This window comes from Metopolophium dirhodum, chromosome 5, assembly GCF_019925205.1.
Source record: "Metopolophium dirhodum isolate CAU chromosome 5, ASM1992520v1, whole genome shotgun sequence".
Lineage (NCBI taxonomy): Eukaryota > Metazoa > Arthropoda > Insecta > Hemiptera > Aphididae > Metopolophium > Metopolophium dirhodum.
Window position 1 is genome coordinate 17,959,646 of NC_083564.1, and position 14,436 is coordinate 17,974,081.

Sequence of the window (14,436 nt, forward strand, 5' to 3'; positions counted from 1 at the left end):
TCTATATTAAATACTCAAATGTTGATATTTTTTAATACTGACCAGTAAAAATAATAATTTACTTTGAATAGAACCGTTATAAAATCTCAATACAAATAATCGTAATTATGTACAGTAACTAGTCTATTAATAAATAACTTAATATCAAAAATCATAACTATGTACTGGTAACGTAACTAACAGACAGGTAGATGGACACAACGGGATACAAGGTGTTCTAAACACAAGTTTAGAATCCTAAAACCAGTTTTGTTTTGATAGTCTTGATCTTTTATAAAATGAAAATAATGTATGAATTCATTATAGTAGGTATACAAATAATTATTTTCGGGTCAAGTGTTATAGATATATATTTTTTTGTAGTATAATTTTACAAAAAGCACGTCATAAATTACCTGGTTTACTTATTATAATATATAATTAAAATAAATATGATGATAAAGGTATTTAAATAATGGAATACATTTTTATCGAATGTGATATAATTAAATACACTTATTATGTTCTATCAATTTTAAAAGTATTTCACTTGTTTTGGGTTTCCGGCCCTTCAAAAGAAGAAAGAATGAAGTTAGGAAGAATCACCATTGCTATCAATGGTATTCCTATAGCCAGAACAATGGATTTTGAATTAAATTAATATAAAACAGAACATTCGCAACAACATAATTAATTACTGAACAAGATAGATTATACTATCTCCAAGTGGTTGTTTTTTCGATGGACTGTCACCGTATCCGATGATTTTCTTTTCTGCATCGATGAAAAACATTGTTTCTGGGGTCATCACGACGCTGTTCTCCGTTGGTTGTAAGTAATTGGGTATCAATCTCGGTCCCAAAACGGGATCTTTGTACCGCCATAGACTAATTTTGTTGGACGCTAGTCAACAAAATAAGTTGTTCACACAAATTAATTACATTATAATAAATTCAATCATAATTAAACTTAATCTAATAGACCAGGAAAGCGCCCAGAAAATAAGTTCTGCAGGTCCAACATGCAATGTTAAAAATTCAGTTATTAGTACCCATGCTCATTATTTAATTTTTTTTTCAAATTGTGTCTTAAGGCAGAAAGTGTGAAAATATTGTAATCTAAATAAAAATTACAACAAACAATAATTGTTTTAGTTTTTTTTAAATTTAAATTAGTATGTTTTTAAAATTATTTGTTTATATGAATGATGAAGTCCCACCTTCTCGGGTAGTAAGTACTGATGACCAACATTTGTATGTTCCATCATATTCAGTATAAAAACATGTACCTAATAATAAAAAATTGAAAACTGAACATTTTTTTGACAATTTTAAAAAAACGATTTTTTTCCAGTTTTTTGGTTAAACTTTCAATGTAAAAAAGAGACATCTTATTAAACACTTTTAGATTACATGCCTAAAAACACTCATTTTGAAATAAAAAAAAAACTAAAAATGGTCATGGTATAACTGCATTTATGCCGCCGATAACACTGAATATCCAAAAATATTTATCTGAAAGTTCTTCGGTAAATATTTAAGTCGAGAGAAAGTAGGGGAAAAAGTGTTATATTCGGTATTTAATACATAGCTATATATTATAATTGTGTCTTAAACCTTACTGGGTGGCGTAATCTGTGGGGAGGCAAGGGGGGCAACTGTCCCCTCAGATATTTAACTGGGCAATAGTGCCTTTTTACCTTATAGATTTTCAGTTTTACCACAGACTGCCCCCCCAAGAATTGACCCCAGATTACACATATGGGTAGTGCATTGGCCGCCCACTGGTCGGCCACATTGTGTAGGAATGGGAATCGACGATTACGTAATAATATAAACACAGTAATCAGTGGCGTGTGGAGGGTGGAGATGTTGAGGGATTATCCACCCAATAGGACTTTTTTTTATTCTTTAAACATGACTGGACTCAAAACACTTATCTACATTTAACGTTTGAAAACAGCTGATTACAACTAAGCAGTCAAGGTTCAAATGTTTAATGAAGTATAATTATTATTAAGTCTGGGATTCGATGAAATTTGAACTTTTTTTTAGCCACGCGATACTTGTTTTATAACATACACGCTTATCGTGTACCTTTGAATTAGAATAAAAAAAATTAATTTTGTATTTTCTAACAATTTAAAGGTAATTTGTTTTTATTTTTTAGAGCTTCTTAGGATTTTATGGTGCATTTTTGGAGTTCAGTTAGGTTAGGTTGAATTTTGGATCCAAAATTTGAATCTAAAATTGTATATGAATTTAACAAACTAGATAATAATAATAACTTATGGAAATAATAATTGTTTTTTTCAGATTAAAGAAGTCTAAAACAATCAGTTCTGTCTGTAAAACTCTTTTACAATCCTTTAAAATATAAAATAATATAGTCATTTAAACCCAATTTATATCGAAAATATTTTTATAGTAAATTAATAAGAATTTTTATAGTGAATAATAGCATTTTTTAGTATTTTTAAGGCCCAACTAAAATCTAAGTCTTAATATTATTATACTATATAAATTATTTTATGCCGTGCCGCCCCCCCCCCCTCCACAACAAACCAAATTCCTGCGAACTCCACTGCAGGTAGTGTAATATAACAATATTGTGCACTCACTGAGTTTTAGATCGATTTTTTTCAGTCTCTTGATCAACTTTTCGACGGTGTCGCCGTCATACACTGCAAGTTCTCGTTGGAAAAACGGCTTTTGCGGCTGTGGATTGACTACGAGCAGACTCAACGACTCGTCAGGTGGCAAGAACGTAATGTACGGTTCGCCGGGACAACATTCGTTGCGAATATTTTCGGGTGCTTCGCTGCTGTCGGAGTGTTTGATGTCAAAATGTTCCAACTGAAATGCCGACAAAAAAAAGTCATCGTATTTTATGTTGCGAAACGTACATTATGTACAACAAAAAAATGGCCGAATGTAAGTCTTGTTCCTTACGTGAGACCTAGCAGGTAAAAATATAGACGGGTTGGTTCCTACATTTTGGAAAAATTTAAACGTTAGTTCTTACAGCATGGTGAAAATAATTACTCATGTTAGTTCCTACGTTTATCGTATATCTGCGATTGTTGGAATAATATAATAAATATATTATTAAATCATTTAAACTATTATTTTCGTAATAAAACATATTATAAAAATGATTGTTTGTTAAAAATTAGTTTAATGGTCTTAATGTATTTTTTTTTCAAATACTACTTATATATTATGTATTAAATGTAGTCAAATGGCGCCGTATGTCTTAGAAAAAATTTAAATTTTTTATAATTTTATAATTTATATGATTTATTTCGGAAACCTAAATATTTAACACAAAGGATAAATATTGTTTATTGCAAAATCTAAAATGTTGAAATTTATACAATTTTCTATTTCAGCGTATTTTTATTGATTTTTGTTTTTATTTCACTATATTTGTGGATCTTATTTAGAAAGAAATATGTGTTTACTCAAAAGAGTTTAAAATGTCAATAATTTAAAAATTATGTGATACAAATTTAGTGTATGATTATTGATTGGAGGAGGAACTAACATAATTACTTAATTTCTCTTTCTACGCAGGAACTTACATAATATACCGTTTTTTCCGACACGTAGGAATTTGCACGTCATATCACGTGTAGCAATTAACGTATGTAATTTTCACCTGCTAGTTTCGTGTAAGAACAACAATTTTCCCGATAAAAATTAGGTATAGGTAAATATTAGTTAATACAATATTATTAATTACGACATACTAACATCCAAAGTGTTTTCCAGATAGGATCTGTTCACTTCGAGCACGCTTTTTTCGTCAAAGTCCAACTTAACGTTGAAAGCGGAATCGCCGACCTTGATCAGTTTTTCTTTCACCATCTGTGCGAACGGCATTGCTCGTTTCATGTATTTTTTTAGCGATTCTTTTTTACCCAGAGCAGACGAAATGGCCTTATTGTCCGGTAAGATATTGCCGTTTTCCTGCGTACAAGAATATAAACGTTGTGTCACAAATAAAACTTGTCTTATAAATATGTTAAAATTAGAATTTTATTAGTTGATGTTCGATTTTTGGATTTAAGCGCGGAAAGCGTTTAATTTTGATATAGTCGAAGCGGTCCATTAGTACGCGACCTACAATTTTTTTTTTGTCTAATACGCAAAAGGCAAGTACCAATACCTACACATTTTTTTTTTTTTTAATTATCACAATTAGCTTAAGCAATACTTATTCTTAAGCATCAACTATGAATACAGCCCTTAGTATTACACAATTAAGTAATGCATATTTATATACGTGTAAAACGAAATGGGCCCCATGTCTTCGGTGCTGATTAGAGTACATAACACCCGCGTGTGTAAATCTTACAAACCCACAACATAGCAAATTCGCGTCCAGTTATAGACATGTCTATCTTCACGGATGTGATCAACTAAAGTGTTCTTATATTGACTTATATGCGTTGACAATAAAATATCTAGCAACCTGAAATCTGAAACCCACAAATTTGACTCGTGGACGCTACGTGATAAATATTTTACTTTTTTTACTAACGTGATATACCTACTGATATTTATGAGCATTCTGTCTACAACAAACTCCTTAATAAAGAACCTTTCTCAATTATCTTAGAAATAAAAAAAAAAAAGACCCGGGTAAAGGGTTTCTGCCCAGGCTCCCCTAAGAACATATAATTTACACATACGGAGTAAAGCTGTTTCATTGTTTCCAATATGGTTGTTTGCCATGGGGGGAATGTTTTTGCAACCCATGCTACAGCTTTTGTCGGTTTTTCAACTACTTTGGCTTTGGCTTGATTCTTTTTAGCTCCTATGTTCAACAAATTTTTTTGTTGCAGTCTAAACGAATGGGCTGCTTCCATCAAGTATGCGCCACTTTGAAGAAGCTTATAATCAACTTCATCAGCTTGAGGCCAACTTGCTTTGACCACGCTATCAGTCTATAAAATTAAAATATATAATTGAAATCTGACGAAAAAAAAAAAATTTTTTTAAACAATTACGTTTCCTAATAGCTGGTAAACATGTTCAGAGACGTGTGGACAAATTGGAGCCAATAGAATAGTCTGGACCTTAATGAAATGCAATATCAGATCTTTGTGCATACATTCACCTCCGAGTTCTGGATTGCCACAGAGTTCACGATACCTGTCACGAGCAGCTTGTAATTCAAAGAAGCCAGTTCTCAAAGCTTCTTTAAATAAAAGTTTTTCATAATATTCACCAGTTTGTTGAATTTTAAGATTTATTTCGCTGAAAAAAAAATTGTTTTTGATCAGGAATAATCAATTTTAATCAATAAAATTTAACAAATAAAGATTAAGATTTATAGTTAGTTACCTCATAAACACAGTATCCGTAAACGAATCAGTTGGTCCATTTCTAAGTGTAGCCTCTGAAGCTAGCACTTCTTTAACCCATTCAATAAATGTATAAAGTCTTAAAATACCTACAAAATGATTAATCTTTATTAAATACAAAATACTAAATAGTAATTTAATACCTATTTATAATATTAAAAAATTAAATACCGGCGTCAGCCATATTTTCAACAAAATTGGCGTCTTCAATTGCGTCTCCAGCATCTGCTAGACAAAATCTCATACCATCAGCACTAAATTTATTGACCGCTTCTTCTAATGTCATAAAATTTCCATCTGATTTAGACATCTATCACAAATAGAACATAATATTAAACATTTAATATTTAAAATATAAACGATACATATAAAAAAAATCATTTTACCTTGGCTGAATTTAATAATAAATGTCCATTTGCTCTTATACTCTTTGGCCAAAGATCTGGCCGTTTAGCCCAAATGGCACAATGGTTGTATATAAAGAATGTTAAATGATTCTGAATCAAATCCTTGCCAGAACATCGTAAGTCTACTGGATACCAATATTCAAATTCGTTTTTCATAACATCCAAATATTTTTTATCAATTTTACATTGTTTAGGATAACTTTTATTATCCAAAAATATATAATCCCAAACTTCTGGAGTTAACTCCTCCGGCCTAAAGTGAAAACATAATAAATTGTTTTTTTTTAAAAACAGGTACAAACATTTTATACATTTGGAAGTTGTTATTTAAACAACAAATATTGCATTTTTCTTTTAACTATTGATAACTAACATTTAACATTAACCTGAAAATGATTATTTACACTGACTCACTTGATATTATAACTATTTCCATTTTCTCCTTTGAACGTCCCTTCTTGTAGAAAATGAGCAATAGTATAATATGCCATATAAATGGTGGAATCAGATAGAGACTCAATTAACCAATATTCGTCCCATGGCAATTTTGTTCCTTATATTTAAATAAATTGTATAATTAATTTGCTAAAAGTGGAATTGAAATAGAAAAAATAAAATATGATTTCATTACCTAATCCATAAGTTCTAGAACAAGCATATTCATGTAACCAGTTTAAACACGAAGTAAAGTTTTTCCTAACTTCTTCGTGGTAAGTATTCATGCTCTTTAATGCCAACTCTGCAGCTGCTTTCCACTCCGATTCACCATAATCCAAATACCATTGATCGCATAAAGCAATAACACATTCATCGCCAGACCTATAAATCAGTAAAAATATACTTCTGAAATTACATAATTCAAAATGTTTAGCATACCTAGACATTATGGTTTTTTCGGGTTCATAATAAATAACAGCTTCTTTGGAGTCTGTGAGTTTTTTTTGTAAAGCTTTTTTAACATCTTGCACTTTTTGTCCTTTGAATTCTCCAACTATAAGTATCTGAAATTTAAAATTAATTAAGAAAACAAATAATCCAATAATTTTAACTCAACTAAGACTCACCCCTTCATAAAATGCTTTTAAGTAAACTTTCTCTTTAGCTATTTGTAATTTTTCTTTATCATTTTGACTTTGAATTTTTAATTCATCATACACTGTTACAGCACATAAGTTTCCAAAGTCTGGGATTTCAATAATAGGGATCTAAAAGAAATTACTCGTGAACATGATATATTTTTTTTAAACACTATTATACATATTATGTAGATTTTGCGTAGTAAAATATATTAAAAGTAATTTTAAAATAATATTTATTGATCCTGTTTAAAATCTAACAAAAATTACTCACAGGTTCAAATGGAAGAACCATCTCATCAGTTATATTATATTTTTCACGGAATGCCGGTTTCTTTTTTAAATCAGTTAAAGCTGCGTAATCATCAGGTGAATCGGAAGGAACGCTTGTAACAACTCCAGTGCCTTTATCAGGCTTAATCGATAACATTGGTAGGGTATAAATAATGTCATTAAAACTAAGTGGAGCGTTCAACTTTGCACCTAAAATATCCTACAATAAGTGTAAGTGACACTATTATTGAAATATAAATGGTTTATTGTTTAAAATTACTTGTCCTTTTAGTTTGGTGATAATTTCATAGTCTCCATTTTTTGCTGTGAACCCTTGATATGACATGTTCTTTGCAGCTCTTTCACTACAAACGAAAATACTTTCGTCATTTAATTTAAAAGCAACATATTCCAAGTCAGGGTGTACCCAGCAATTAGTCTGACCATACATTGTCTCTGGCCGTAAAGTAGCAGCCACTAAAAATACTGGTTTATTTTTTAAAGACCTGAACAGATAATTTGTAAATTAAGCATATTTATAATTAATATATCATATAATATAAATAATATAGTATTACTTTTTGGCAAATTTGAGTTTTTCAGGATAGGGTTGAACTACTCTCATTTTAACTAAAGTATATTCTTGAGGACCAACGCCTTCGCCTTTAGATCGGTCATGGTCCATACACGGCTGTTTATCTTTTGGTGAAAATACAGTATACCGTTTTCCAAATTTAATTTTATTACTATCACGAAGGCGTAAAAATTGCCAACGAACAAAACTATCAAAAAATGGATTTTCATTCGTAGTTATGAATGTTCTACGCCAATCGACCTAAATATTAGAATCAAAACTTAGTGAAATTATAGAAATTGTACTAACATTTAATTTAACAGCCTTACATGAATACCAATACTCTTAAGATCGTTAACTGCTAATGGCGGAAAATAGTTTAACCACGTTAAAGGATCTTCAAAACTTCGGATTTGTTCATCATCTTCAAAACCCAAACTTTTCATGATTTGCCATTGATATTTTGCTTTACTGCCTTTTGCAATTGCTTTACTCTATACAAAAATTCCTATCAGTAAAATGTACAAGTTTTAAACATATTTATTGTATCTAATTGTAACCTTTTTGCCTTTACTCTTGTCCTTAATAATATCTGTATTTATTTCAACTTCTATTTCTTCTTCATCATCATCATCAGGAAAACGTGGTGGACAGCCAAATGTCTGAATTTCCCATTTCAATTTATCTGCACACGCCTTGATAGGCATACCAGTACAATGGAAACCAAACGGAAACAAGACTTGTTTACCTTTTAAACGTTGAAATCTGACCGCAAACTAAAATCAGTAAATTTGACACGTCGTTGATTTTTCTAATTTTGAGGAGATATTTAGAAAACAATCATACCTCGCATTTTGAAAGGGAAAAAGTATGCCCTAAATGTAGTCTGCCATTCATGTACGGAAATGGAAATGTGGCCAAATATTTGTCATCACCTTTCCTCTTGATATTCTTGGATGACGGTGCGTCGATTTCGTGAATTTTCTGTTCGTGCCATTGACGTTGGATCTCCTTTTCGATCTGTCGCAGGTACTCTACCTTAACGGTGCCTTTGCGGGTTTCGGTCTAGAAAATTACAAAACTTACAGTTACGAAAACGAAGAAGAATCCAATAATAATATTGTTCAACCGATACATACCATGACTGATTATACAAATGTCGACGGTGCTATCTCATAGGAGTAACACACCTGCAGCCAGCTCTAGTTTTTAACAATTCTCGAATAGGTAGGTATTGTTTTAAACTTGGAACTCCAGGGTACAGAATATGTACATCAGTGAATATGAAGTCTGAACTCTGTACGAGACACGAGTGTACAATGCGTAAGACTATCTGGTTGTGGAATGAAACGTGATAACAGTTACTGATAACGAGCACACTGCCGATTAGTGATAAACTGATAACAGGATTTTCCGGAAAGTCGTTGGATAAGATTACTACCCGGCCAATGGGCCAACTCCATAGATAATAATATAAGAATTTATTAATTATTTTGTAGTTAAAAATGTATAAAATGTTTAACTTTTATGGCTAAGGATTGAAAATTTAAAACAAGGCTCTGCGTAAATAGGTTATATATTAATTATTTTATTCACAATAATATCATCAAATATACTTGGTAATATCATAGGCTGACTGACCGTTTTCGCTCAGAATCGTTTTTCTTGTAGAATAATATTATATTATTGAATTCAAATTTAACAGCATCCATTACATTAACCCACTTGTAACCTACTGTACAACAGAGTGACATCCACTCATCCACTTTTTGTAAATGGTTTGATAAGAAAACGATTAAAAATACAAATTTGTATAGTTTGTTAAAATGTTTAACAGGAAATATGTAATGTTAAACAAAAATTAAGTTTGAAAATATTCCTATTTTTTTGTATTTGTAGTTTTTTATAAATTTTGAATAGATGTAAGTTAATTAAATATCTTATGACAGTAAATATTTTCACGTTAATTTTCCTACAATTTTTTTTTCCAAGTGTGACAGTACATAAGTGGAACTGGCTTTAGCACAAAAATAATAAATCACAATTAGGTACATAATATTATGTAAGCTTTTTATGAAATTGTATGTAAGTAGGTCACTATAGAAATTAGATAAACATTTTTTGTTTCTATCCTTCAAATGGTTTGCCGTAACATGTTAACTAATACCTAGTTAAAGAAATATAATCTTCAAATGAAATAAAACCTTTTAATGGGAGAGTCAGGATTTTATCGGAAACGGGAAAGGGCTAAGCCCAGGGGCGGAGTGGCCGGTCTGGAAATGGGAATTTTCCAGATGGCCTGGACCATACTATGGCCTGGTGGCCTGGCCATTTTGTTAGATTTTTTTTTTTTAATTTAATTTAATTTACAAAATATTAGTTAATGCTAAATGCTAAATGTGTCAAAAATGTGTGTCTATTAAACTATTGTATTACAAATATTATTAATGTAATAATAGAACATTGTAATAGCCTCGTACAATCGTATACTCGTATGAGAAAGCTTTGGATATAAAATTACAAAATATTTGGTACATAAATGTAGACATTAAATAAAATTAAAGCAATATTATATTGATATAGGCTGGTTATTTTTATAACATGACACCCAGATTCGACGTATTTTCACCTGTTGAACCGACAAGTTGTTTATCTGTACCCTTTTTCTGTAGACTGTAGTAGGACTGCAGAGTGGCGACGAATATAGCAATGCGCCAATGCCTAATGGCTAATAATAACTAATAATACTAATAATGTCTAAAATATTAGTATTTATAATAATATAATCAATATTAATGATAATACATATTAATTTTGTATTATTGGTCCCTTTACTTTGGTCATTGTTATTTTTATAAATAATATCTATAATAAGCCCAAACAAATTAGTCATTAGTGTTTGATATTTGTACACTGTTCACTTGTTGTTGAGCGTGTCGACAGTGTCGTTTATTCACGTTTTTCCTTTTATTAATCCAGCTGTTGTTAACATGTTAATTTGTTTGCTCTCTAATGAAAATTTAAGTTATATATTATTGATCGTACGATATTATATTGTAATTATGAATAAAAAAAGGAAAGGGGTGGCAGGAAGAGATCGCGAAAAAAACAAAAAATTACTTGCAAAATGTGCTGAAAAATGTAATCAATTAGATTCATTTTTTCTAAAAGGTATACCTACCTAAGAACTGTGTAATATGTTGTTATAATGTTTTAATTAAATATAATTTATTTGCAAATGCTTACCCGACATTAACTATAGCATATCAATATATTTTAACCCTCCCTGTTACGCAAGTTTCTTGTGAAAGGTCATTCTCAACATTGAAATATTTAAAAAACCGGCTGATAAATTCAATGACCAATGAACATCTTGAGTCTTTTATGCTAATGGCCATTGAAAATAAAATTCTCATGGAAATTGATAATAATATTATCATAAATGCAGTTGGTGAGAAATCTAAACTATTATTTAAATTATTATTATAAATGTATAAACCATTTTTAATTTTTATAATATTGTTTATAATTTATGTATTTATTTATTACTTATTACCTTATACCTACTATACCTAAACCATGAAAACACGATATATAATTATTAATTATTAATATTTCGTTGGTTTCAACTATTAAACTATGCCTACAAATTTTATTTTTCAGACATTCAGGTATTAGTAGTATATTAATAAAAGGTGGGCAATTTAATGAAAATAATTAAGTCTGGCTAGTTAAGTTAATTCAATTAAATTGCTTTCAGGCTTCAGTTAAATTTAAAAGTTAACAAAAAAAAAAAAATTAACTTAACTCATTGAAAAAAATTAATTTTTTTTTCAAGTTATAAATTGCACTAGAATTAAATCTACTTATATAATAGTTATGAAATAGGTGAATAGAAAAACAAAATTCGAGCGTAGAGAGAAAAAAATTTTTGGTGGGTGGCCTGGATAAATTTTAAACTCCCGGCCTGGATTTGGTTCCCACTCCGCCCCTGGCTAAGCCACAGAACAACCAAGTACATTTTACGTATTTCACTGTTAGAGTAAAATATTGTTTTGTATGGGCGTATGGCATTTAATTAAATCTCCACCAGTTTGGCGTCAAAAGATATTGACATAAACCGTGAAATGTGTCGTAATTTTTTCCTATTTTGTAGGTACGATCTTAAATCGTGGCGAAAGGGATGCTCCGCACCGAACTAAATATTTAGTGTTCAATGCTCCGTCAAAATGTCAATGATCGTCAAGGGTCAAAGAAAAGAAATATGCCAATAATATCATGGAATAAAATCAATTTTTTACGTTACACTCCATGATTTTTACGAGACTTCATTATAAACAACAGGTGGTACTGCATTGTTGTCATTGCATTTAGGTTATACATTTATAATCTATAATATAATCTATTGAAGACTACAATCCAAATATATTGAGTTGTTTTTGAAGTTTTGTGCCTATTGTGTTGCACCAAGTTAATCATCGTAGAAAAAAGATTAATCATAATCCGAGGGATATATACGTACGCATGCTCTTAAGTTGATTTTTTTAACGTAGATATTCGTGCACTATCACACGTCGACTGCCAATAATATTGAACATTATTTTTCCTCGCGAGCTGTTAACTTGTACGGGTGGACAGCACGACTCTTCTGCAGTGCATTTGGAGCGGAGAGCGCTACGTCGTCGGACAACGGAGAAATGTACGAACTACCTAGCCTGTTGAAAACGGCGTACTACACTTGCAACGAGATCGAGCGTAACAATTTTGACTTGTTGGAGGCACCGGACGTTGATTTTCGAGATTGTTGCGAGTCGCTGTTCGAAATTTTAAAAATCGACAAAAACCTAAACGAGGGCAACGATAGGCAGACCATGTTCAGCAGATCGCGATTCCCCGTCAATGACCAGAGGTTTGAACACATATGCGAAAAAGCAGCGTTGCACGGCCACATCGATTGCCTGAAACTTGCTCACGAGATCGGCGTCCCTTGGAGCAGTATGTTAGATTACGCCGAGGATATGGCGTGCGCAAAGCTGCGGGATCGGGCAATCTAGAGTGTCTCAGATACGCCTCGGAGAACGGGTGCCCCTGGAACGAGGATACGTGCAGCAGTGCCGCGGGAAACGGTCACATCGAGTGTCTGGTATATTCACGGGAGAACGGGTGCCCCTGGAACGAGGATACGTGCAGCAGCGCAGCGAGAAATGGTCACATCGAGTGTCTGGTATATGCACGGGAGAACGGGTGCCCCTGGAACGAGGATACGTGCAGCAGTGCCGCAGGAAACGGTCACATCGAGTGTCTGGTATATGCACGGGAGAACGGCTGCCGGTGGAACGAGGATACGTGCAGCAGCGCAGCGGGAAATGGTCACATCGAGTGTCTGGTATATGCACGGGAGAACGGGTGCCGGTGGGACAAGGATACGTGCAGCAGTGCCGCGGGAAACGGTCACATCGAGTGTCTGGTATATGCACGGGAGAACGGGTGCCGGTGGGACAAGAATACGTGCAGCAGTGCCGCGGGAAACGGTCACCTGGAGTGCTTGGTTTACGCATGGGAAAACGAGTGCCCCTGTAACGAGAAGACGTGGAACAACGCCGCGATGAACGGCCACCTAGAGATCTTGGTTTACGCACGGGAAAACGGGTGGCCGTGGGACGAGAATACGTGCAGCAGCGCAGCGGGAAACGGTCACATGGAGTGTCTGGTTTATGCTCGGGAAAACGGCTGCCCTTGGAACGAGGATACGTGCAGCAGTGCCGCGGGCAACGGTCACCTGGAGTGCTTGTTTTACGCATGGGAAAACGGGTGCCCCTGTGACGAGGAGACGTGCAACAAGGCCGCGATGAACGGTCACCTAGAGATCTTGGTTTACGCACGGGAGAACGGGTGCCGGTGGGACGAGAATACGTGCAGCAGCGCCGCGGGCAACGGTCACTTAGAGTGCTTGGTTTACGCTCGGGAAAATGGGTGTCCCTGGGACGAGGAGACGTGCAACAAGGCCGCGATGAACGGTCACCTAGAGATCTTGGTTTACGCACGTGAAAACGGGTGTCCCTGGGATAAGGAGACGTGCAACTGGGCCGTAAGGTACGGTCACCTAGAGTGCTTGATTTACGCACGGGAAAACGGGTGTCCCTGGGACGAGGAGACGTGCACCTGGGCCGCGAGGAGAGGACACCTAGAGTGCTTGGTTTACGCACGGGAAAACGGGTGTCCCTGGGACGAGAAGACGTGTGGCGGCGCCGCGTGGATGGGTCACCTAGAGTGCTTGGTTTACGCACGGGAGAACGGGTGCCCCTGGGACGAGTTAACGTGCAGCTCCGCCGCGTACCACGGTCAACTGGAGTGCTTGGTTTATGCACGGGAAAACGGCTGCCCTTGGAACGAGGATACGTGCAGTTGGGCCGCGAACAATGTTCAGATTGACTGCCTAGCTTACGCTCGAGAAAACGGGTGCCCCGGGAACGAGAAGTACGACGACTATCAACTAAATTATATTATTTGGAGGAAATAATAAAATAATTTAATATACATATTTACTATAATGATTTAAAAATGTTTATTTTTCAGTCCTATTTGACTACTCTATTTCCAACAATTAACTAGATTTGCCATTATGCAAACTATTCTAATTTTTTACATCATGTTCATGTAAGATGGATTGATCGAGCCATATCTTCATAATTGACACCATAGTTTAAATTTTAATTTTAATGTAACCTATTTGTTGTTTTAGTAATTAAAAAGTGG

At 33.7% G+C, this 14,436-nt stretch overlaps 2 protein-coding genes across 2 annotated transcripts; one reads left to right on the forward strand and one right to left on the reverse strand.

The window, feature by feature from the left end:
• Positions 1-321: 321 nt before the first annotated feature.
• LOC132945967 (leucine--tRNA ligase, cytoplasmic) lies at positions 322-9,019 on the reverse strand. Its single transcript, XM_061015821.1, has 19 exons — positions 8,820-9,019; positions 8,527-8,745; positions 8,241-8,456; positions 8,010-8,174; positions 7,685-7,941; positions 7,387-7,612; positions 7,108-7,326; positions 6,822-6,962; positions 6,634-6,758; positions 6,389-6,576; positions 6,172-6,310; positions 5,737-6,010; positions 5,522-5,660; positions 5,331-5,439; positions 4,994-5,243; positions 4,676-4,930; positions 3,735-3,950; positions 2,600-2,834; positions 322-882 (listed from the first exon to the last, which is right to left on the reverse strand). Exons 1-19 carry the CDS (start codon positions 8,820-8,822, stop codon positions 674-676), a joined length of 3,585 nt encoding a protein of 1,194 aa, XP_060871804.1. The 5' UTR covers positions 8,823-9,019; the 3' UTR covers positions 322-673.
• A 3,214-nt stretch (positions 9,020-12,233) lies between these two features.
• LOC132945251 (serine/threonine-protein phosphatase 6 regulatory ankyrin repeat subunit A-like) lies at positions 12,234-14,234 on the forward strand. The gene is given in 2 exon segments (XM_061014942.1): positions 12,234-12,707; positions 12,710-14,234. Coding segments are annotated over 2 exon segments (1,821 nt in total). The 5' UTR covers positions 12,234-12,377; the 3' UTR covers positions 14,201-14,234.
• The last annotated feature ends 202 nt before the right edge of the window (positions 14,235-14,436 follow it).

What these genes read in the sequence shown, in the direction of transcription:
- LOC132945967 (XM_061015821.1), bottom strand. An exon ending in AAACTCAAATTTGCCAAAAA is followed by an intron (nt 7,613 to 7,684) that starts GTAATACTATAT and finishes TTATCTGTTCAG; the next exon opens with GTCTTTAAAAAATAAACCAG. An exon ending in GAAAAAACCATAATGTCTAG is followed by an intron (nt 6,577 to 6,633) that starts GTATGCTAAACA and finishes ACTGATTTATAG; the next exon opens with GTCTGGCGATGAATGTGTTA.